This window comes from Amblyomma americanum, chromosome 1 (assembly GCF_052857255.1).
Source record: "Amblyomma americanum isolate KBUSLIRL-KWMA chromosome 1, ASM5285725v1, whole genome shotgun sequence".
NCBI lineage: Eukaryota > Metazoa > Arthropoda > Arachnida > Ixodida > Ixodidae > Amblyomma > Amblyomma americanum.
The window spans coordinates 383,269,618-383,295,259 of NC_135497.1; the positions used below are offsets into that span (position 1 = coordinate 383,269,618).

At 45.2% G+C, this 25,642-nt stretch overlaps 1 protein-coding gene and 1 non-coding gene across 2 annotated transcripts in view; both read left to right on the plus strand.

Annotated features, from left to right (window-relative positions):
* LOC144122898 (uncharacterized) overlaps positions 1 to 25,642 on the plus strand; it is a 70,319-nt gene that overhangs the window by 10,000 nt on the left and 34,677 nt on the right. Inside the window, exon 3 of the mRNA XM_077655871.1 lies at positions 8,184 to 8,245. Within this exon, the coding sequence (XP_077511997.1) occupies positions 8,184 to 8,245 (62 nt within the window). The remainder of the gene's footprint in view (positions 1 to 8,183; positions 8,246 to 25,642) is intronic.
* LOC144116605 (U1 spliceosomal RNA) lies at positions 658 to 820 on the plus strand. The gene has a single exon (XR_013311931.1). It is a non-coding gene; the product is annotated as a U1 spliceosomal RNA (small nuclear RNA).

Sequence of the window (25,642 nt, forward strand, 5' to 3'; positions counted from 1 at the left end):
AAAAGAGGTAAAAAGGGCCGCACGAACGAAAATTCAGTATTTTCTTTTGGGGAAAGGAAATGGCGCAGTATCTGTCTGAAGTATCCGCGGACCCCTCAACCGCGCCGTAAGGGGGGGGGGAGGGGTAAAGGAGGGACTGAGGGAAGAAAGGAAGAAAGAGGTGCCGTAGTGGTGGAGTCCGGAATATTTTCGACCACCTGGTGACCCTTAAAGCGTACTCACATCGCACAGCACACGGGCTCCTTACCATTTCGCCTCTATCGACACGCAGCCGACGAAGAAAAAATGTAAAAAGGGCCGTACGAACGAAAATTCAGTATTGGCTTTTGGGCAAAGGAAATGGCACCGTATCTGTCTCACATCTCGGCTGACACCCGAACCGCGCCGTAAGAGGAGGGGTAAATGGAGGGACTCCTAGAAAAAAGAACGAAAAGGTAATGAAGCGTTTCAGGCAAGATTAAACAACTTAGTTCTCAATTAGGCAAGTAAGCAGCACAATAACTAAAGGTCTCGTGCGAAGTAACTGTAAAAGCTAAAATGCTTAAAATTAGCGCTTTAGATAATTGCTGCATATATAATTTACTCATAACACAATACTCGGTGTGAACTGAATGCGGTCGCAGAGAAGGGCTTCTCCAGGGCTTCCAGATTTCCGGCATACTTATTAGATGCTGAGGCGTCCCTGGTCAGGATGGGGTACTCCCCAGGGCGAGGCGCACATTGCACTGCGTCCGCGCTGACCCCTGTCACTGGGCTTCAATCGGAGCAGGTGGAGCACGTAATTTTTGGTAGTGGGACAATGTGCGTGCGCGCCGCCCCCTAACTGGGATGAAATGCAAAAATCAGAAATAACTGACTGGCGGATACACAGGGAACGAGAGTGAGGGCCAGCCATGAAGCCTCGAAATCCAGTTGTGGGGAGAGGAGGGCCGCGGTCACTCTGAAAACTTATCCCGTGAATCTGGTCGGCGTCGTGAAATGTGTCGACTTCATTGCCTGGAAGATCTCCTTTCTGGGAGTGTCTTCGCTTCGTTCTCAAATGCTAAGTCCGTCTATACAATTCCCCCTCCGCGCGACATCTTCGGGGGGGGGGGGGGGGGGTACCATGGTCGCTCGATCGGTCGTACGAGATCGAGCGGCCCTGTTAGGTACCTAGAACTGGCAGGTCATACCGATTTAGTTAGAAAGTTTTGTTGGAGAGAAAAACTTCATCCATGGTGAAGAAATTTGGGGTATGCCCCCTGGCTCTCCGCACGACCCCACTGCACACGAGTGTTTATGTTCCTGAGGTCCATAACAGTCCACGTGCTGCCACGACAATGAAGTCCTCCTCGCTCTCTTCAGCCATTTCCTGCATCCCAAGGTGGAGCTAGAAAATGGTTTGGGCTGTGTAACACTGTGGCTGCGAGAGGGTAGTTTGGTTTGAGCTGGAGGAGAGATTGGAGGAAGAATGAAAATGATGAATGAGGAGTGCAGCCTTCATTGCTTCTGCAGGACACGTGTCCTGCTGCTAACATGCTGACTTCGGATGCCGACCTGGGCTCAAAAGAAAACATTCGACTGAGGTCCGTCTGTCTGGGAAAGGGATTTAATTTTGATTTTAACTTTAATCCATCAACTTGCGTGGTACACTGCCTCCCCCCCCCCTCCCTCCCACCCCTTTGTGCAGCCCTTTTGGGCTAGGCTACAGTGAACTATAGGCTGGGCTGCTTTTATCGAAGCTCCTTTCTCGAACCAGTTGGGATGGATGGTAGATACGAGCGTCCCCTTTCAAACGGAGTGGTGGCAGTTGCCACCATGCTCGGCTTTTTTTCTCCTTTCCCACTGAGCACTCCCGTCTGCTGGGCAGGCAGAGGAGTTGGGGCATGCTTTGTGGCTTTGACCCGTGTTTCGCTGCATCTATCACCAGCTTGCACAGTGAATTTTCCGTCCTCCTCCCAGTTCCGTAGTTTTCTTCACAATACATACATTGTTTTCCCCCACTTCGTAACGGCCGCCATCTTTGGGTCCAGAAATGGCGGTGAAAGCCAATGCGTTTTCCTAATGAGTTTACCGCCATCCGATTTCCGCGTACGCTGCAGCAGCTAACCAGTGCGACCGAAGATGGCGCCCGTGACATCGTGTTTTCTTATTAAAAAAACGAAATGAAGGTCTTTTCGCACTTCTGATTAACCGCAATCCGTTTTCTTAACACCTGTATCCTTGTTATGATTATTTCTTTTTTTATCAAATCATATTTTCTTGATTTTGATTGTCTCAACTCAGCTGACGTCAACGTAGAACACTTTGCAAGAAACAGCATCGCGAAAGCATCGCCAACACATTGAGACGGTGCTGAAGCTCATGAAAAATTTTCAGACTTACTTCAGCTGTGGTGGCTCTCGCTTATATGCGCCATACGGAACGAAAAAAAAATGCTTTATCTTAATACAAGCGGTGAAATCCGAAATAAAATGAGACCGACGGGACACTATTTTTTCGTTGTTGTTCATTGTGTTTGCGAGGGGCGTTCAGAGGGTTGGACTGGGGTAAGAGCATCGGACAAAGTTCAGTAGGGACATTTCAGTACCTTCCGATTTGCTGGGGGAATAACTCAGGGTCGGGGCAAGAATTGCAGCACATGGTTGAACGCCTACAAATATTGAGAACAAATGGTTGGGATTAAATTCAACGAGAAGGAAATTAATTTTAACTGCGCGGGAAGAGTAGAACGGTTCACGATAGGCAGCGATGTGGTATAAATGATCAAGGAACACATGACAGCAGATCTTTACCACATAAACATATAAGGTGCATCTTGCCACACATGAATCAGAAACGTGTACTTTAACGAAAATTCTTCAAATTAAATAATGGAAGGAAAAATGCCCAGTTGAATGTTCTTAACTCGCAGTGATCTTGACACCTTTGTCAGATGTACCTACAGCATCCTCCACGCATACGTTCAGGTTCTGCACGATTGCATGCCGCTAGCTAAAAGAGCCGCACATTTGTTTTTCATTTTTTAGCTCAGCTGCGTGAACCCTTCACTTTGAGAATTCCTTCTGGTTCGTGATGTCGGTGCACTCTTCTGAAGTAATACAGCCAATATCGACAAGGGCTCCATAGGCACAATTATTATGGTTAAACAAGCAGTCACCGTTTCCAATAATGGCAAAGGTATGACATCTCGTCAAGTTGCTACAAAACGCACATGCAAGTCCACCAGTCCTTTTTTTATTCTGAGTAAAATTTCGAGCTGATCTTTTGGCATCGGTTTCAACTCCAGTTTGCGAATCCTCACATGCATTCTTCCTGCTGAATCATAACTGTCTTCTAATTGATGGCATCAATTTTTACGGAAAAGCATCTCTCCGAACTTCGGTAGTTGCAACCAGCTTCCAGGCGCCATTTTCTGGGCGATAAGAAGATTCACAAAAAAAAAATAAATGGGAGGACGCTTAAGCTTCGCCTTTAAGAGCGGAAAGCGACAGCGTGTTGCAGCGCTGCCAAGGAGGCCACGCTACGCCATTGCCCGTTCGGCGCGACGCCTTTCCCATTGGAAACACCTTTGAACGCATTTTTCATTATTTTCATTTGTTTCAATTAATTGACCAATTACACTCTATAATTTTTCTTAATTACCAATCATCAAACTGGCTTTTTCATTCTGAGCACTTTGACACCTTTGACCCCTTCTTTTTCCATTTTTTCGTTTCTTTAATTCATCAATTACAATGAATTCGTTAACTCGTCATCGGCTATCCCACACCATTCAATCATCAATCACTCTAACCACAAATTAACATGATAGGATTGTTTTTACGCAGCCTCCGATTATCTCCGACACGGGGTTCCTACTACTATACTACGTCGATAGCTTTTCGACCGAATGAGCTGCATACGCAACTTTTTGAGCAACGATGCGCCGAAACGTTACGCACCCATAAATTAGAGTACTTGAAAAATGAGTAATTTTCTACACCCATTTTTATTTCTTCGCTATATACTATATTGATGTCCGAAAAAGGCAATATTTAGGCATGTCCCTTACGCACTATTCTCTAATGACCTGCGCTCGCTGTGAACATCGCAACAGCTGAAGCTCTTAATAGCGCGGATTTGTAGATTTCTAGTGCTGGAACGTTAAGAACCAGTTCCGACTGTGCTTTTGCCATGCGAAATTCATAGAAGCTGCCGGTAAATTCCGGAGATATACCTTGAACGCCATTACATCGAGCGGCATGCCAGGGAATTCGGATATCGAGCCGAACTTCCATTTATTGAAACGGTCGCCACTACACCAAATAAATCTATTCGCTGTATTCGTCACGAAACACGGAACGGTTGCATATAGCTTAAGCTATGTTAGATTATTGAAGCTTACGGAAGTCCACCATGCGAAATAAACAGAAAGCAGAAAAACTAACTGAGTTTAGAGTCGACCTATCTGTAAACCACTTTGCGCCCTTAAGGGCAGAATGCCATCTATACACCCTTACTGCACCCACGATTTTTGTGAAAAGGGTGTGTGTCGTAAGGTAACACCGTTTTTGCACCCCTCTTTAACATCCAGGGTGTTAAATGAGTAGTTTTTCTTAGTTCCTACCCTGGAGATTGTTGGGGTGCAAGGGTGTAAAACGAGAATTATATTATTCAATTAACCGCACTGTACGACCAGCGATCACTTCCAGTAGCGCTTGATACAGTGATGAGGACAAGCACCACTGTCACTGTCAGTGACCTCCCCCGCTTCTCTTAACTCCCTCTGAACAAACAGAAATATAGAAGTGCATACTCTGCGCCGTGCTTGGTCTGGTTTACGGCCTTCGGTTTTAACTCGGTTGCCCAAGTTGACTTTCGCCCGAGAGCGCTGACCAGGGCATAGAGGTCATGCTCCCGATTCGACGCTTTGTAGATTACATTTTAGTTGCCTCCAACTATGCGTTCCTCAATGGTGCCGCCCTGTGTGGACGACGTTTGTCCTTCGGTTGGTCACTGAGTGCCTACAACAGGTACTACAAACTGCGGACGACCAGTGGTGGGTCGCATGTCAACGCAACAAACCATGTGCCACCCCAATAAAGCCATCACCGCATTGGGTGGAATGACGGTAGACTTTGTGTTCAAGCTGACCATGGCGCAGGACCGTGGCCTAAGCACCAGTGACCAACACACATTTAGATATGCGTTTCGTCACGGGAAATGAGTCATTGACAACGTCAGCATGATGTCTGCCTACATGCTCCACTGCGTCAACAAACGCTTGCGCGCAATAACAAACCTGGCGCTGTATGGCGGCTTGGACACGATTCTACATATAGTGGCCTGCTTTGGCTACCTCTATCCTGTCAGGACTCAGTGGTGCGAGCGGCCGAAGAGTAAGCGACGCAGACAAGATTCGAAGACACAGCTGTGCGAGCAGCACAACTGAAAGCAAGGCGTAGAAAATGCGAAGCGCAAGCGGAAGCGAGGCGGTTCAATTCAATTCATTTTATTTTACCAGAAGTTTGGAGAGATATCTGGGCTAAAAGCTGTGAATCTCAGCTTGACATGGCCCAGAAAACCTCTACAAGACAGTGCCGACAGAGTTATTAACTAAAGTTAACAGAAACAATGAAGAGATCTAGAATAGCAGATACTATACAATAATAACTTTGAGTGGTATTCAAAACACAAAGCAGCTTAGTTTCCAAATATTATCAGAAATAACACAAGAATACATCATAAATATTTGAATAAAACTGTAGATTTGTACAATCATAACTGAAATAAAGATAGCATACAGGTACGAAAAATTATAGGTCTGTGAAGCAAACGTATATCAGAAATGCTACTATTTATAGTTTGGAAAATGATTCTTGAAGCTGTGCAAATGAAATTATCTTGGCATATTGATGTTGATTGAGTATTTGTGGGAGGTTGTGCTGCAATGACTGAAATTTGTAGATTGTGCGGAAATGCGGAGTATGCCCTAATTCAGTACTACGAGTAGGCATAACTGTTTTTTTGGGTGTTAGACTTGCAGTTTGTACCAAAAAATTCTTCTGCTCAGTAGTTGAGAAGAAGAAAGAACACAATATACGAAAATAATATATGTTATTAGCTCTGACGTTTTTGTATGAGGGAAATAGCATTTGGGTCGAGTGTAGGAACGAAACATTGGCAATATAGCGAATGGCCTTTTTTGTAGTGGAAGTATTTTTTGAATGTTTGTTTTTGTTATGGTCAGCCAAATAAGGCTACAGTAATTTGAATAAGATGAGTATAGAGCGTCATATATTTGCAGCTACATTTTGGTAGGGAGAAGTGTTCGGCAACGAGAGAGTGCTCCAGTTGTTGCAGAGAGTTTTCTACAGAGGCTATGGACTTGTGAATCCCATAAGATGAGATGAAAAAACTCCTAGGATCTTATGCTCATGTAAAATATCAATTTGTTGTCCAGCATATTTAACAATATGATTAAATTTGAGTTGCTTGTTTCCTGCCCTCAAAATAACTGCTTTAGTTTTTTTTGCGTTAACTTTTAGTTTATTCGACTGTGACCAAGCATGGAGTTGTTCATGTATTTCATTGGTATTGTTAATCAATTCATCTTCAATGTGACTAGAGATTATAATGCTGCAGTCATCCGCATAAATGACAAATTTCGCTGTTGGATTAATTGCAGCAATATTTTTTATGTAAGCACTAAAAAGAAGAGGTCCCAAAACACTGCCTTGTGGAACACCGCATGTAATAGGCAGAAAGAATGACTGCGTAGTGCATATGCATACACATTGGCTTCTTCTAGTTAAATATGATGTTATCAACTCTAACGACTTTCCGCGTATACAATACGATGATAGTTTGGATAATAATATCTTGTGATCCAAGGAATCAAAAGCTTTCGTGAATTCAGTAAAGAGTGCTAACCTGTAAATATTATTTTCTATGTTTTCCACAATTGTCTCTTTTATTGCAAATAATGCTGTTTCGGATGATTTGTTTTTCCTGAATACAAACTGGGCTTCAGTCAAAATGTTGTGTTTGTCTAAAAACCGCGTGATGCGACAGGAGATAAGCTTTTGTAGCCCCTTGGAGAATATACGTATAATCGATATCGGCCAATAGTTTGATGTTAAGTTCCTGTCACCACTTTTATATATTACTGTCACTCTAGACGGCTTCATGCCTTCTCGATACACACCGGTTTCAGGCACATGATTATAGATGTGAACAAGTACCGAGACAAATTCTAAAACATACTTTACTGGCCCCACTTGCATACTGTTAACGTCTAATGTAGTGCTATTACTTAAGTTCATAATGGTCATATAAGTTTCTGTTTCGCTTGTTGGCTCCAAAAATAGGCTTTCCCTAGTGCTATTTATTTGTGAGCGCAGAATCGGAGTGGTGCTGTCCTGTGATACTATGTTAACAAAGTATTCGTTGAAGTGTTCTGCTAAGGCTTTGCCGGTTATTTCCTTATCTTGGTGGCTTATTTTTTGGGGCGAACGGCAGGTATTTCCGCGGCTGAGGATGGTATTGATAATTTTCCAAGTGGTATCTGGGTTACGGCGAGCAATATCAGAGAACACATCTAGATAGTAAGTTTTCTTTGCTCGCCGTAACTCGGCATTTAACCTGTTTCTTTCCATATTATATTCTTGTAGTGCAGTAGACAGCCGTGTGCGAAGAAAAACATGGTAAAGATAGTTTTTCTCATTCATCATAGCCAGCTGGGCACGTGTTATCCATGGTTTCCTGGCTTTCCTCGAAGGTTTAATGGATTTAAGAGGAAAGTGCTCCTCATATGTTTGTTCAAATACAACTGGGCCCATCGCACGTTTGTTTCATCACATTGTGGTGATCGCCTGTCAATCTTTGCACCATGTCCCCGTCCCCGAACTAGCCAAACAACGCAATGTTATCCGATACAGATATTCGCACTGCTGTAACAGCCCTTACCTATGATATTATTTATTTTCCAAAGTTCCTGCTATACATCGCACTGGCGGTACGCCTCCTAATGCAAAGCGAGGGGTAAAGCGGGTCCTCTGGAAAGAAAATGAGAAATGAAACCGAAAATGAGTGCGTCGCGTCACGGCTCACAGACATAGGCATTCTGCACGACTGTTGCGTACGGAAATGATTGCATACTCTTCCTTTCTTGCTTTTGCGATTTTGTTTCGCTTCCCATTCCCATTCCCATTCACAAGCAGCGCCCCCTCTGGTAGCCGCCAGCCGTTACTACAGATTTTTCCTGCGGAAAAGAAATGCCAAGGTGAGTGGCCATTATAAACTCATTACAATTGCCCCTTGGGATATTTCTTTATTAATGAACACTGTAGGCTCTGTCTAATCAAATCAAATCAAAAGAAGTTTTATTTCATAATCCAAGGAAAATTTGTACAAAATATTTGGACCGATAGCCTACATGGCTAGTGTCCGGTCCAGTACAAAACAAGACATTTAGGCAGCCGCATAAATATGCAAAAGAAAAAAAAAGAAAAAAATTAAATTAGAGATATGACAGCAAAAGCATGCAGTGTCCGATCGGATGAAAAACAAGGCACTTGGGCGAATGTATAAGGAAGCTGCACACCAGCATTTCAGCAAACTATACGTGGGGAATTCAGACCAAATGCAAACACAGAAACACAAAAGAGAAATCACATCATTACTTGATTATGCAAGAAATATCATTTCGAAGACAGTTTAAAATTTCTGGCAAGCTTTATTTCCAGTGGCAATGTATTCCAGACTTTCGTCCCAATGAACTCAATCTCCCACCGTATGTGTTGTGATGGATCGGAAGATTAAAATTACCGTTGGCAGCGTGTCTTGTGTTGCGAACAGGCAAAGTGAATAAGCTCATCAGGAGTGGAGAGTTAGTTGTTAACATGCAATTTACTAGAAGGGAGATTCTGTAGTCGCGTAGAGCGGAAAATTTTAGTACTCGAATTTCATCAAACAGCTTGTTGCTTGCATGATGCAATGAAGAAACGGTTATAATCCTTAGTGCTCGTTTCTGTAAGCGTAGCAGAGGTGTGAGATAAGTTGAATATGTGTGCCCCCATGATTCGCTGCAATAACTCAGGTGACAATGAACAAATAAAAAGTACAAGCTGCGTAATATGTTGCGTGGAAAGTATTGTCTAGCCTTAATAAGGACGTAGCAGCCAAACGCAGCTTTATTACAAACGCTGTTCACTTGATTCCACCAGTTAAGGTTATTGTCAAATATAACACCAAGATATTTAAATGAAGGAACTGATTCAATTAAACAACCGTTCAAAGAAATCCTAATTTGATTAAAGTCAATGTTTCTTCATTTGTATGGAAGACGACATTTTTAGTTTTTGCAATGTTTAACGTTATTCTATTCTTACTGAACCAGTTGGAAACGGCCATTAAATCTTGCTTCATGTCGGCTTGCATCGCAGAAACCGAATTACCTGCGAGTAGGAGGGCCGTGTCGTCTGCATACATCAGAATCTGCGAAAGTGAGACTGAACATGGAAGATCATTTATATAAATGGAAAACAGGAGAGGCCCCAGGACAGATCCTTGGGGTACTCCGCATTTTATATAGCTATATGTAGAGTCAAGGTTGTTAATTACCACTTTCTGTTGTCGACCTGATAAGTAACTTGTGAGAAATTGCAATGTGCCATTAACAATCCCATAGGCGGTTAGTTTGTTCAGTAATATTAGACGTGATACAGTGTCGAACACCTTTTTCAGGTCTAAAAATATACCAACTACGATTTCGTTTTTATTAAGAGCTGAATTTATCAACTGGAAAAGAGTTAGAACGGCTGTAGAGGTCTACCTGTTTGGGACGAAACCAAGGTGCTGATGACAGATTACATTATACTGACTAAGGAATATTTTTAGTTTTATGGCAATTAGTCTCTCAAAAACAGTATTTAAAATGCTTAGTACAGATATTGGACGATAACTGCTTGGCCATTTTCTTCTCCAGATTTGTAAATAGGAACAACTTTAGCGATCATTAGAATTTTTGGATAGTAACTAGTTTCTATCGCATGGTTAAATATATTGCATAATGGGCTCGACAGAATATCGATATTATGCTTTAAAACTGCAGTCTGAATACTGTCGTGCCCAACCGCTTTATTAACTGGCAATGTGCTTACTACAGATGTAATTTCCTCGAGAGTGATTGCATTTAGAATAAAATCGGTGTGGACAACTCTAGGTAGGTCAGTAGAGGCGGACAGAAAAGAGAACTTATTTGCAAGGGATTCACCAATATTGGTGAAGTAGTTATTAAAGTCATTGACAACCTGTACGGAAAGGTCGTTAGGGGTAACGCGTTTCTTCGGTTTAAGTCCTGTGACATCCTTAACAATTTTCCAAACTTGTTTCGAGTCAAGGCCAGGTTTTGTAACTAGATTACTGTAATAAATTTTTTTCCCTCTCCTCATCATCGCAACAGACTTATTCCTATAAAGCTTGAATTGACCACGACTGTATTTGTTTGTTTTGTTTGCTTCCATTTGTGATAGAACGAGTCTTTTCTTTAGAACCGCAAGTATATTATCAGTCATCCATGGGCACACAGCTTCTTCCTAGTGCCGACGTGTGCATTTGCACGTGGATTTTATTACGGCATTTGATACGGAATGGATAAAATTTTCGCAGTCTATACTCACATCACTGTCGTACAATTTCACAAAATCAATGCTCTGCAAGAAGTTTCGAACGCAGGCGTAATTGACTCGAGTTCTTATGCCTCTAGAATACGTATTGCAATACGGATATAAGGAAGTGCGTGGTAAACACATGAAAGTCGGACAGTGATCAGCAATAGTTATGTCACCAACGCAAGCGCGTAGTCATTTCATTGTTGCAGAACATGTGATCAATAAGGGATGAAGATTTCTGTGTTATTCGAGTAGGTGAGAAAATAACTTTTTTTAAGGTTAAATGACTGCATGAGAAGCAGGTAGTTGCACTCGGAACATCCATCTTTTAAAAGGTCGATATTGAAATCTCTGCATATAACAAGTGGAGTGTTAGAAGTCATTAGCGGGTTCGCAGAAATATGGTCGCAGAAATAGCTTGGAGATAAAGGGTGTTCCTGTAGTTACGGACGAGAACCTCATCTCCACAATAAAAACAATTTCTGAATGCCTGAACACTGAAGTCGTCGAGTCTGACATTGAGGTCAATCATCGTGTGCCCAGAAAGAAAAGAGATGAACAGAACATAATTGTCAAATTTTTTTTCCTTGCAGTGCGGGATAAATTTCTCAAAGTTGCAAAGAGGCAAAGACAATGTTTCTCAGTTGGGTTTTGAGGGCGACACGCCGATTTACATGAATGAGCACTTGTGTCCTGCTAACAAAGTATTGCTAGGAATGGCACTGAAAGCAAAGAGACAAAAAATGGAAGTTCACGTGGGTGTCAGACGGAAAAATCCTGATGCGCAATGTAGAAACTTCACTTGTTCTTCATGTGACAAGTGTAGAAGACCTGCAACAAGTTCCCTAACACAATGGCTGTCAGTAGAAAGCAAATCGAGCAAACCTTGATAGAAAGGGAAAACATATCTGTTTTGCATTGCAATATACGCAGCATACGTAAAAATTTAGACCATCTTCTTTCCTATGTATCACAATTCTCCTTCTATTATGACGTTATGTCACAAACGCAAGCGCGTAGTCATTTCATTGTTGCAGAACATGTGATCAATGAGGGATGAAGATTTCTGTGTTATTCGAGTAGGTGAAAAAATAACGTTTTTAAGGTTAAATCATTGCATGAGAAGCAGGTAGTTGCACTCGGAACATCCATCTTTTAAAAGGTCGATATTAAATCTCCGCATATAACAAGTGGAGTATTAGAAGTCATTAGCGGGTTGATGATAGTTTCCATATCCGAGAGAAAGTCCTTTACGCTCGCGTTTGGAGGCCGGTATACCACACCAATAATAAGACCACAGCCGTGGTGTACAAAAAGAGATTCGACAGACTGCTTACTACATGAGCTATCCGTGACAACCTGGTAATCAACACTATTCTTTATGAAAATCGATACACCCCCACCGCGTGATGTGCGGCACCTTGGTAAAGATATCATGTCATATCCAGGTATTCCAGCGGTTTCATTTTCCTTTAACCATGTTTCTGTAATTGCAATAACGTCGTAATGGAAGGAGAATTGTGGTACATAGGAAAGAAGATGGTCTAACTTTTTACGTATGCTGCGTATATTGCAATGCAAAACAGATATGTTTTCCCTCTCTATCAAGGTTTGCTCGATTTGCTTTATACTGACAGCCATTGTGTTAGGGAACTTGTTGCAGGTCTTCTACACTTGTCACATGAAGAACAAGTGAAGTTTCTACATTGCGCATCAAGATTTTTCCGTCTGACACCCACGTGAACTTCCATTTTTTGTCTCTTTGCTTTCAGTGCCATTCCTAGCAATACTTTGATAGCAGGACACAAGTGCTCATTCATATAAATCGGCGTGTCGCCCTCAAAACCCATCTGAGAAACATTGTCTTTGCCTCTCTGCAACTTTCAGAAATTTATCCCGCACTGCACGGAAAAAAAATTCGACCATTATGTTCTATTCATCTCTTTTCTTTCTGGGCACACGATGAATGACGTCAATTTCAGACTCGACGACTTCAGTGTTCAGGCATTCAGAAATTGTTTTTATTGTGGAGATGAGGTTCTCGTCAGCAACTACAGGAACACCCTTTATCTCCAAGCTATTTCTGCGACCATATTGTTGCATATAAGTCAACTCTTTCTTGACTTTCTTTAATTCTGTTGTCAAATGAGTGTTAGTACTCCTCATTTCCTCATTGTCTGCTCTAGTGGTAGCAAGTTCTTTCCTCATCTCCACCATTTCTGATTTGAAACCCTCGAACTTTTCATTGATCAAGCTCATAGATTCTTTCAGTGATTGTAACTCTGTTTCAATCACCGCTTTCACTGTATCTTTCAGTTCTACACGCTTGGCATAAAAAAGAGCAGATAACTCATTCAGGGCCTTTGCTAGTTCATTGATCGTGGACGGCGCTTTAGAACAGGTGAGCATGACCGCCCCATAAACGCTCCTGTCGCACAGTGCCTTGTCAGCGCTGCCCTCTAACCCTGACTAAAGGATACGCATGGTCAGAAAATTAGTGGACAAAGGACCACTGCTTCCCGTCGCGTTTCCTACAATGGTAGAGGCAAACAACTCCACAGCTTTCTCTCTCTCCGCGGTGTTTCTGCCTCGTTGCGCGCAATTTTTCCTTCCTTCATGTCGCGCACTAAATCAACGCCCTCACCCTCAAAAGAGGGTTTGGTTAAAGCCTCCAAGATACCAACTCGAGGGTACGGGCGGTAATCTCGGAGACCATACATAGTCACTGTACCATGGTTTGGCCAAACCGTGTCTGCACATTTTCACAAGAGATGAGCTAGAAGCGCCGCAGTTTCGACTCTTTTTTTTTGCCGGCCTTCCTGGTTCCCGCTGCCACACTGCGAGAGTCATAGTGAAATTATAGATAAAAAATGTTTAAAAACCGGGATTCAAAATATAATTTTGTTATAGGCAAGAAATAATGCAAAAAAAGTTTTTATAACCACTGCGGCGGCTAGGCATGATTAGCATGGCATGTCTAGTTTTCCGCAAAATAGACACATCCGTATCCATATCCGGTTGCGCGAAATTCGCGCGCACTGAATGCTGCACGTGTAGCCGGTGCGACAGATTGTGTTCCCTCTTGCTGCCAGCGCGGATACTGCCCTGTCTCAACAAACAATGCCGGCAAATGACATCGACGACGTGCCTGTTCGCAACATTGGGCCCCAGGGAAGTTAAATGTGAACGAGCCCAAACTACGGAGCTTGAGAGCCGCCAGCTTTGCTTGCACTCTGCTATGTGCTGAAATGCACTTTGAGAGCGACACGTTTAAAGTGAGTTGTGAGGTAGAAATGCATTTTGACCTCTATTTGACAGTGCCAGGAAGAAATGTGCGCAGAATTTGCTTTCTTTACTCGTTCGTCGCTGCAGGGCTTAAGGTGCATGTGCACGAATCTTTTCCGTAATGGCGGCGTTGCGCCGCCGCTACTGACGCCGCTTCTTTTCCTGTTCCCCTTTATTCCAAACATCGTCCCCGCCATGGTCCCCGTACTGCTGACTCGTTCACCAGCACTGCTTGCCGTCGGCTCCCCGCTTCCGCCCCTGCCCACCCTCGGCGTGCGACGACACGGTCTTGCCATGCGGGTAGCCGTCGGCCGTTTGCGCAGCTCGGTCTGTTTGGCGTTGCACAATGGGCTACGCGGAGTCTGCCATTCACACGGTACGAGGTAATGGAAGTAGTCAACGCCAGAGAGCTTTGCAGTGTTATGTCTGCGAGCTGTGCGGCATTTGCAGTGATTTGCGACTTCTTTGTGGCTGTTACGACATGGAAATTTCCACTTTTTTATATTTAAGGCTTTGCCAACGTACAGTCGTGAGCAAAAGTGGAGAGACCACTGCTTCGGGCGCCGGAGCAGCTGCGGGGCCACACCGCAACGCTGCTGTCTCGCGCCGTACGCTCGCTGCGAGAGTGCCTCAAGTGACGACAAACTTTACCCTCACTCTCGTGCGGGTGCTTATCACGCTTGATAAATTTCTCGTCCACCTTTTCTACTCTACAGCTGACGGTCGCGATGAAGGGGAGCGCGCATCGCAGTCTCCGGAAGGGAAAGTACGGCGGACTGCTCCCCTCCGCCTCCATTTTCGGCTAGCCTTGGTGGTTACGCGACCATGCCGTGCCTGTATCAGCATGCTGTTGGAAGGCACGCGCGGCTTCCACTTGACTCCCGAATCACTAGGTACAGACCAATACACCGATGCGTTAAATGCAACGCACTGTGGATTCTCGTTTGGAACACACCCTTCAATTAAGTACTAAAAATGTTTGGCACTCACAGGCTCTTTATTGCCACGAGAAATAAACAATCTAGAAGTAGCAATGAAGTAATAACTGGTGCAGTTGCGATTAACGACAATTATACCAGCAGCTCGGCGCGGAATCGAACCCCACAGTGATGACACAACGTCGGGGCGAGCAGCACGAAGAGTCTGCCAGTCTTCATTTACCTCAATCCACAGTTGATCATCTGTAGCCGTGCGGAGATCCCGGGACACAATTTGCTTCTTGGTCAGCCCCCCCCCCCCCCCCCCCCCCCCCCCATGTTTTCGATGCGGTTCAGATCTGCACCTACTGGTGGCCACTCAAACGTGCGGATGCCCAGCTCTTACAGCAGTGTGCCCATGAGGCGAGCTATGTGAATAGGGCTACGATCCTGAGAAGGAAGGAAGCCTTCGATGCGCCAAAGGAGGCCCAGGGCATCCTTGCTTATGTCACCCCAGACATTGACAGCGCACCTGACACTTGACAGGACGCCCGTAATGTACTCGGCCAGTTATCAATAAAACAAGAGGGTGGAGTGGGACGTAAAGAGAAAAAGCAAACAAGGTAACACACGATCTCTCTAGGCCAATGAAACCATTAAGATTGATCACAGTTGTCTTGGAGAAAGAAATTTCTGATATATCACAGATTCAACCTCAAGCACTCTATCAATTTTTTAGAAGCCGATGTGCACTAGGTCAAGGCGGATCTTTGAAAAAGAGAACACTAAATACAATATCAGAAATTTCTTTTTCCAAGACAATTGTAATCTATCTAAGGCTTTCATTGGTCTAGAGAGATCGTGTGTTACCTGGTTTGGTTTTTCTCTTTACGTCTCTTTCAAGCCTCCTGTTTTAGACATCCGCCCGAGTACACGACGGGCATCCTGTCAAGTGGGAGGTGCGCTGACAATATCTGGAGTGACATAAGCCAGGATTGCCTAGGCCTCCTTTTGGCGCATCGAAGGCTTCCTTGCTTCTCAGGATCGTAGCCCAATTCGCATAGCTCGCCTCATGGGCACAATGCTGGAAGAGCTGAACATTGAAAGCGTGAGGGCTGATAAATAAGCAAATTGTGGTCCGGGATCTCCGCACAGCTACAGATGATCAACTGTGGACAGCCGTAAAACAAAACTGGCCGACTCTTCGTGCCCGCCCCGACGTTATGTCATCACTGGATGGTTCGGTGCCGCGCCGAGCTGCTTGTACAATTGCCGTTAATGGCAATTGCACCAGGTATTACTTGATTGCTACTTTCAGCTTGTTTATTTGTCGCGGCATTAAAGAGCCTGCGAGTGCGAAACATTTTTAGCACTTAATAAGGGGGTGTTCGAAACGAGAATCCGCAGTGCCTTGCATTTAACACCTCGATGCATTGGTTTGTACCTAGCGGTGGAGACCTACAGGCCTGATTTTTGATGTTTTTATTTCATTGTAATTTTGTTAATTGCCTTTATGAGCCTGGTGCACATTTGAAAATACTGATTTCTTGCCCACTATAAAGATAGTTAGTTTGGCCCATCTTTTAGGGTGCAGTGTCAGTGTTGCTAGAAAAAAAATATACAGCTGACCATTTTCCTCTTCCCTCTTTTTTGACGCAGAAGCAGTATTGTTCGACTTCCGAGAATCCATTTTGAATGCAAAATGCGCTTTTTTAATGGACCTTATGGACCGCGCAAATCTGCATCTGTGCCAATTACTGATGTTGCTGTATTAGAAGAATATCGTTTCATTTCGCTGTTTTATTAACATGTTTTGACGAAAAACATTTATGCTCGAAGTTTATGTGAGTGTTTACGCATCACCGGTCTTCATGCATTTTTGTAACGCTTCATACCGTTACTTACTGACAACAACTTTCATTCCATGCGGGAAATTTAGCGTCACAAATAAAAATCAAAATAACGCTATCACATTAAAATGTTGATGGCCCTTAATTACATTACGTGCAAAGAATTCGATAGCAGTATTCTGAAGTACGTTCGACCTGCTTCTCCTCCTCCTCTGCCATGGTTACTTGCCGCGTACGCTGAACCTCAGCAGCCGTCGAGAGTCCATCTGCAGCTACATACTTCGTGGCTGGCTCTCCCCATGCAGGGATTTTTCCAACGCGGTATATACACGCGGCGTTGGCTCCATGTCAAGCTGATGCACAGAGCTGTGTAGACACCTCTGCAAATAACCCAGCGCAGCTCCCAACTGACGCAGAACCCGCCATCGGGTTGAGACAGGTCACATGACCAGCAAACTTACTAACTTGGTCATGTCATGTGGGTTCGTGACCTCATACACCTCGTCGAACAGTCAGCGAATTTTGTGACAGATGGTCACCGCCGGGATTTTGTCTCTGATGAGGCTTTTAATGCTATCGCATCAATATTTGTTAGCAGCCCGACGTTTTCAGACCCCTTGGTTCTTCTTCGGAGGCGACTGAGAGATGAACGAGCAGCAGCACGGAGCGGCCTTCGCTTCCGCTTTGTTGTCATTTGGCGAAGGCCATTCACGATGCTTACGAACTGCTAATAAATGTTGGTTGGGGTCAGTATTTCTCAACTTATATATTTCAAACCTACCCAGACGGACAATCGCCGAACATGTTCGGCTTCTAGGATGTGCTACGCGGACATTAAAATATAATTAATTTGAGTGCACATACAGTACGTTACCTTATAGCTCTGCGATATGTGTATGAAGCGATAAGTGTACTTATTGCACTGCAGAGCATATGGGAAACTCACATGATGGAAGGGCATTGTGGATCTCTTGTAAGAACGAAATCTGATTACAGCCAAACAAGTGTGCATCTAAGAAAAATGCATGCTCAGAGAGAAAGAAAAAGATTTATTGTGCTCGGAAACTTTGCTCGCGCATTGGTGGAGTTCTTAGTTTAGGGCCTGTTGTGGTCTGGAAGCAGTTTAACGTGTCGTCTGGCCCAAAATATTTGCCATAGAGGTACAGCAAACAGGCATGCGCACAGCGGATGTATTCCAGCCTACGTTCCGTCTGTTTATGGCTGTCTGCGCAATCTAGACCAGAAAGAGAGGCTAGGGAGTGGGCGACGTTTATTGTCTCTATATCTGAAGTCGACCTTTGTTACCTGGAATCAGGAGGTATTTCTGCAAAAGAATGGAGTATGCATCGGCTCGTGCATTGCTCCTGCGCTCAGTGACGTTTACCTTGCTAGTCTAGACAGGCGACTGCCAATCGGACGTTTAGATTTGTTGATGACTACCTAGTGGTCCTTCGTAAGAGCCATAGAGATGCTTCTGTAACAGCTTCAACCGCTATTTCTACCTTCTCTGAGTGTCTGCACCCTCTGAAGATCACCCATGAGCTTCCGGTTGAGGGCACTATTCGGTTTCTTGAACTAAAGCTGGTTACTGGACAGCAGGTTTTTTGGATGTATGAGCCCAGAGCTGAGAAGTCCCCATTACCCTTTTCGTCTGCGCATACGAGGCTGGTCAAGCGAGGGGTCGTGAAGACGTGCTTTTCAAATGCAGTCAGCAAGTCCTGCGCATGCTTGATGAAAAGTAGTTTTTATAAGCAGGTGGACTGCCTCAGAGCAGCAGGATTCCCGAGACACTTATTAGTTTCGGTCTCTGAGAGCTTGTATCAGCAGGAAAAGGCCAAGAAGACTGGAACTGATGGCGAAGGGGGCAGCAAGTTAGTGGTGGTGTCATATATCCACAAGCTGTCACACTACCTCAAGAAGGTAGCACAAAAAGTGGGAGTAAAGGTGCATATGTTTGCACTAGAGAAATTGTGCCGCATTTGCAAGGCCACCTGTTCTGACAGCAGGCTTCAGAATAGTTGCACGATTCGGCATAGAAACCCTTTCGTGCAGTGTACTGAAGAAATAGTCTACAGTATTCTGCTTTCATGCGGCAAGGCGTACATTGGGCAGTCAGACAGATGCCTTAATGAGCGGTTAAGTGAGCACCATAGGGAAGTTAGGGATGGCGGTTACAGCAACTTGGCACGGCACTGTCGTGCTCATAAATGCAAGCATTGTTTTAAAGAATTCGAGGTGATTGGCAGAAATGCGGATAGATTAACGAAATTATCGAGGCTGCTCCAATCGAAAGGGCTGGACCTGAAAGGTGCCAGTCTGTCTTTGTCGCTGACAAAAAAAAAATGTTGCATTTTTGGACCGGGAGCAGTATGCCAACCGGTGAAATGTGTTGTATGTGCTTTTTAAAGCTTTTATTCACAAATTACCTTGTCTACTCTGACAGGTATCGTTCTTTTCTTCATATATAAATTCTGTGTGCACAAAATAAAGCCTCAGTGGAAGTTTAGCGCGTTTGTTTGTCCCCTGTTTTGTTGCTGTGTTATGGATCATAACGCATACCCACAAGCCCGAACCATCTCCTTGTTAAGCTGCCGAAATCTCAGCTCTGGCGCAGGCATGCTGTCGTTTATCGATAATAGGAGGCGGCCTTATGCTAGCACGGCTTTTTTGTCATTTCTTGTGTGAAAGTGAAGTAAGCCAAGCCTGCCAGGCGGCCAGCCTGGATCCCATGTGCCGGCGTCATGAAAATGAGCTCATGATTGTTCTTGACATAAATAATAAACCCTGGGATAGGAAAACGTTATGTGAGCAAATTTAGTGCCACAACCTCCTCGCAGCTGCCTCTGGCTTGTTGTTGCGGCCCGGCTTGCCTGGCGCCTGTTAGCTCCGCCGCCAAAGGAGTAGCGAAAATTGACTATATTTTTATGTTATTGTGACATAATGCTGATCAAAGTAAGGCGATGTGAAGAGTAGGGCTCTTATTAAAGCGCAGGCCACTTTTAAAGTGTCAGCCGCTGGGGCTTCGATGCGAAACAGGCAGCAGCACAGTTCATCGCCCGGCGCTCCCACGTTCGGCGTCGTTGCCTAAATTTCTGTTGGGGATGGGGCTTCAATCCCACCGCTGCCTCCAGTGTTGGGGATGGAGGGGCCTTTGAGTTTACTGACTTGTTCGGCACCGCAGGTCCCGGCTCCGAAGGACGATGTCGGACTCCGTTAAGAAGGAAGCTGTACAGTAGGTTTATTTTACATATTTACTGTCCAGATAGGAGCGTGTCGGTAACAAACCAGCACCCGTTAAATACTCTTCGCATTGCCCAGATCTCTGACTGGGGAATAAGGTTCGGAGAATAATGTCCAAATAAGTGAACCGATGAAGACACTGGTTGTACCGCCTGCGGCAGGTGGCGGTACTGATGCTCTCTCGCAGCTCGGTCGATGGAAAGGGGGAACAGTACTCGAACACTGATGCGTCGATGACGCCACGGTGACCAGGTCGATGCCTGCGTGAGGCACGCCGATTCCCGACAGGTGGACAGGGACAAAGACGCATCGAACACTGGTGCGACGATGTTATCACAGCTGACAGGTGGGCTACCCCATGGGAATCGAATGTCCAGCCGACTCATAGCAGGTAGATGTACATCCTTGCGCCTCCCCTCCTGTGGTCCGAGACGCGGGTACTGTCGAAGTCGTAGCCGTCTTTCAATTATGCCCAGCGTGGCCGATGAATAGCATTACTCCGCCCAGCGATCCGAGGCAGACATGGCCACCTGGCGCCGTCATTGTCACCGTTGCTGCAGTCGCAGCATCCGCGCACTCCAGACCTCGTCCCTGCATGACAACCCGATGACTCATCCACCTTCACGCTGGTCTACTACGAATTTCTCTCAGGTCAGAGTTCCCCGATCTTAACAACTCGAAACATGCGCAGGCGTTCATTGCCGCTGTTCTAGTATAGCTGGCCGTCTTTCTGATAATATGGCAATTTGTGTCTTCTTTTGTGCGAATTTCAAGTATACCAAGCCAAACAGCACTCAGGCACGTGTTTCGAGGTGGCGAAATGTGATAGCGGCTGTGGGCGGAGCTTGAGTCGAGTGGCAAATCGATGCTTGCCGCTTCATGTGTCGCTGCTTGAAGCGAGCGGCAGTTCGCAAGCGGCGACCGGTGCGGCGCGATGGCCAAATTTTCGCACATATGTCCCCTGCTTAATGCGTCGATTTCCAAAAGGGCAGATTGCAGGTTGCTATCTTGTAGAAGTTACAGCTGTGTTGATTGGCTGTTTATTTTTTATTTTGCTCTGCACCCTAATACAAGCCAAATGGTCAGTTCTGTCACATGAAAACTGACCCCACGTATCCTAACTGATATTGCATCTGTCTGCCAAAAGAATAATGAAGTAGTAAACCCTTTGTACTAATAATTATTCTTGCCCATACAGCAGCGCTAGTCGATGATGGCCCTGATGAATAACTAGACCATGAAAATCAAGCGGCTCTGGTCATGTCTTCGAACTATCGCAGCCGTGTTGTTCGCAAAGGACCAAACTTCAAAGCAGAGCTAGCTCTTCATTTCTCTCGACGCAGCCAATCTTACCGTTGATGATACCAGGTCGTACGATGTTACAGCTCTCGTACTTGTCCAATGTTGTTATCCTTCCTAGCAATCAATGCGGAATGCTGGGCTAGTTGGTATGTCATCATTAATTAAAAGACTAGCGCATAAAACTGGGACGCAGAGAGAGAAGAAGACAGGACGAGCGCTAAACATCAACTGAAGTTTTACTGCGAGAAAAAAAGGTACATAAATGCATTTTGAGTGGTGCATGCGCACACTGGGCTGAGACAGAACAGGCACAATCTAATCAAATCGGGGAAAAACTCTTGTTTAGATACATTTTGAGTGGAGCATGTGCACACTGGGCTGAAACAGTACAAGCACATTCTAATCAAAGTGGGGCAAAGTATTCCTTAGGTACATTTTTTTCTTTTTGGACAAGGCAAGTGATGTTGTGCTTACACAGTTATCTCCTTCACTGTTAATGTGATAAGCCTCACAAATCTCACGCCCCAACCTTGTGCCTCCCCTACCAAGCACACACGTGGCATCAAACGCCGGCACGCACCCGCACTGCTTACAATGCTTGGCCAAATGGCCTCCCCCCCGCCAATGAATCTACCAGCGTGCAGTGCTCTCGTAGTCGTTCGTTTAGGCAGCGGCCAGACTGCCCCACTTAGCATCTACCGCAGGAGAGAGGTATGCGGTAGACGATACCAACAGTGCAAGGTACAAACTTGCATTCGTGCTTTATGGTGCAGACCGGCTTTTTCTTTTCATTTACGGCTTTGCACATGCGCACCAGCTTTTCGGGGGCAGTGAACAACACGTCCACGCCGCAGTTCTCTCCAACTTTTTTCAGCCGGTGCGATAACTGATGCACGTACGGTATAGCTGTACGCCTCAGCCTTTTGCAGCTTTTTTCGGCTACCACGCTATTGCGGCCACCTACCCTGATTTCTTTCACGAGGCATTCCGCCACATCCGTCACAGTATCGTTAGGAAAACCACCGTTCCGCAACCGGTAACCTAGCAAACGCGGTAAGCGGTTGGAGGCGGCAGGATGCAGCGGTGGAGACGAAGGTCATTTAGGCGCAGTTTTAGGAGATTTAGCTGATCGGTCTCTCTAGGTGGTTATCGTCTTAAGGCCAGTGTTCAGAAAAGCTCAATGACCTCTGTTTACCAGCGACAGCTCGGACCCTTTAGTTCCCTGCGATGCCTTGGAGTAATGGGCATCAATCTAGGATAAGTCAGGAAGAGCGTGTGCTGTCGCATAAGAAATAAGGTCATGTTTGATGTGCAGTGGTATGGTGTGGTTTGCGAGCTTTCGGAGGGCACTTTCAATATTTTTTCGTTTAGTATGGCGAGGGAAGTCGAATTTGAGGAAATAAATGATATCTGCAAAGTATCGCGCTGCTTCGGCATGAAAATAAACCTTGACACCACACCACTCAGGCACAGGCTTGGGCGAAAATTCTCCCTCCCCACTACTGTAATGACTGGGTAACCCATTGTGCCAATTGGCGGGATACGAACCCACGACCTCCGAAATTACGTGTCCGGTGCTCTACCAACTGAGCTACACCGACAGCTGTCAAATAAACATGGTAAAAGAAAATTCGCCCCCCAGCCATGTGGTCTGATGCTGAATCGCACAGATAAAGAGGTTGTCCGGTCAAATCTATAAGCCATTTCTGGGTATTTTTATAGAAACAAAAATACTGCTGTTATTCTGTGGTTACGCTCCACGTGGTGGAAAAACATGCAAACTAGACTATTCTACTGAAATCCTTGTAACGGGCATAAGGAATTTTTCTCTGCACAAAGTGGGGTGAAAGATCCATTTTGTGAGTGTTGTGACCCGAGAGAAGCAGAGTGCCCGGCCAGGGGGATAGCCTGTAGTTAGCCGACGGCATGCAGTGGGCATCAAACCTCGCAGTTCCCTCGTCAAGGGCTTCCTTTATGCAGGGAGTTCAGCTCTGAATAGAATTACAAGCACCGTGTGCCCATATTACCTGTGATGAAGAATTGCTGGTGACTGCTCAAACTAAGGAGGCAATGTGCATATAAAGCCAATGTACTTCACTACTTAACCCCGTGCCAAAACAAACAACGCGCTTTCGATGTCCTCGGTTGAAGAGTGGCGTCTCCTAGCGGGAAGGAATCAATAGTGATGGGGAAGTTAGGATGGATTTATTCCCATCAGAGTGCGCCACAAACGTCGCACACATTTTTTTTTGTTTGGCTTTGCAAGTGACCTGCTTGAATTATTGACCAAAGGCGCCGACTAGTGAGGAGAAACCTATAACTCAAGAGAAGTTGACAAATATTCTCGAAAGGGAGCGCCACAGGACCTATTGCACTAAAATTGCCGGAGTCTGGAACGGACCATCATCGGCAGGCAGCTCGCAGGCAAGACAAGGACATTATTGCATATTTTGTCCAACACTGCGAGGGCGTGCTGATGCACCCAGCACGACCATCGTCGTCTTGTGCTCTTTACCATTTACATCCCTTTTGCAGCTTTCCACTTTAATGAAACATTTTGTTTCTGTGAAATCTTCATCATCATTTTTGGTATTGATTTGGCGAACAAAGTCATTTTGACACTCTTCGATCAGTTCATAAAGCTTTATACGCCCTGATGCTGCTGGCTTAGACGTGCGGGCATATATTGTTTCTCATCCTCTATATCAAACCGCAGCGGTGGCCTAGTAGTTTGAGCATCCGCCTCGCATGCGGGAGGTGCGGGGTTCGATCCCCAGTGCCGCCGGGTACCCACCGGTGATACAATGGGTAAAAGCATTCTCCTGACTGGTGCTCGGCTTCTTTAGGGTGAAATGCTTGGGGAATGTGTCTTTGACCCCAGCTTGTGCAATAAAAAGAATACCTTGTGCCGTGGCGCTCTTTGGCTAAAGTTATCCTTGCTCCATAAAAATTCATGATCATCATCCTCTGCATCGATGAACATTTTATCGCAACAGCTTTATTCCATCCTTTCATACTGCTTTGACTATTGATTGCTACCAGAAGTCGGGTTGCCTACTTGACCGAGGAAGCAGTGCCTGGCGGGTCGTGCCTCGGCAGTCATCTCCGATCAGTTCGACGGCTAAACCCCACGCAGACCGTCTACAAGATAGGAACGGGATACAGGCGTACTTCTACGACTTGCTCGCTTCGCCGGCGCTCGTTCGGATCGTCTGGCGGGTCGTACGCCGAATTTCCTCCCGGGATCTGCCTGGTTGGGGCGCGCGCTCTCTTTTTAAGGGATCCCCCTAATACGGAGGCTATCGGTTCCCGTAATAAGGATATTCTGGGAAGGAGGGAGGGGTTCATTAGGGAGGTCATAAAGCCCCTTGACAATATAAAGTATCGACACTCTTCTCCGCGCGGCGCTGTCCTCCTCCTTTCTCCTCGTGTTCCGTCTCCCAACGCTGCACACAGCACGGTTTTTCGTCCAGGCGCTTGTAGGCCATCCGCAGCATTGAATGCTGGCGCCTGTTTTGGGGCTGGCTGGGCGCCTCACTGAGTTTGCGAATGTTCACAGATGGTGGTAAACGCTTTAGTAACGCTGAAAGTTATGTTGTGAGTAGTCTTCGTTTCTTTTATGCTTTATTAGTAAGGCGTTCTTATGCGAAACAAATTTTTATGTGGATTTGAAGCCTCATAAACTTTCTGTGCGACGAAATAAGATGTTGAATTGCGTGTATAGAAGTTAGTATTGCCGTTGGGAATCGCTATCTGTGGTAGGGTTTGTTCAGTCCGTGCGCGCATATAAAGCTCTTGCATTATGCTTGGCAGTCGCGAGTGCAGAGAAAGACCAATTATTCGGTTTTTTAATAAAAACGTGGCTTTAGTGAATTGCGTCTGAACCATGTGACAAGGTGTCGTATGGAAAACTGCCAGCGGCACCGGCAACCACTCATCGACCGCAATAATAGGAGCTTGCACTCGTGACCTGCTAAATTTTAATGCGAAATCGTTTTATGGACCATTGAGTGGAAAAACCGGGGCAGTGCGTCCGATGGCGTTGATTGAGTGTGGTGGTACTACGGCGAGTGTGATGTCATGCGTAGAAGAGAAGCATAAGAGCAGTACTGATTAACAGAGCATAAATAATGAGTGAATGAGTAGTGACAGCTAATTGGTGGCTGTTACTTTTAAGTGTAATTGGTGAATAAATATGGCCAGAATGCCAGAAATGCACTGAATGTAAATGAAATTGTCAGTAATTGAGTTGGAGAAATAAAAGTTGCGGCACTTAATTAGTGAATAAAAAGGCTTAAAATGCTCCGTAATAAAGGACCAAATAGTAGTACCAAGCTACCGTTCCCTAATTAGTGAGAAGTAATTAGTGAATTAAATTTTCAAAATGCTCAGAATGTAATCAAATGGACAGTGC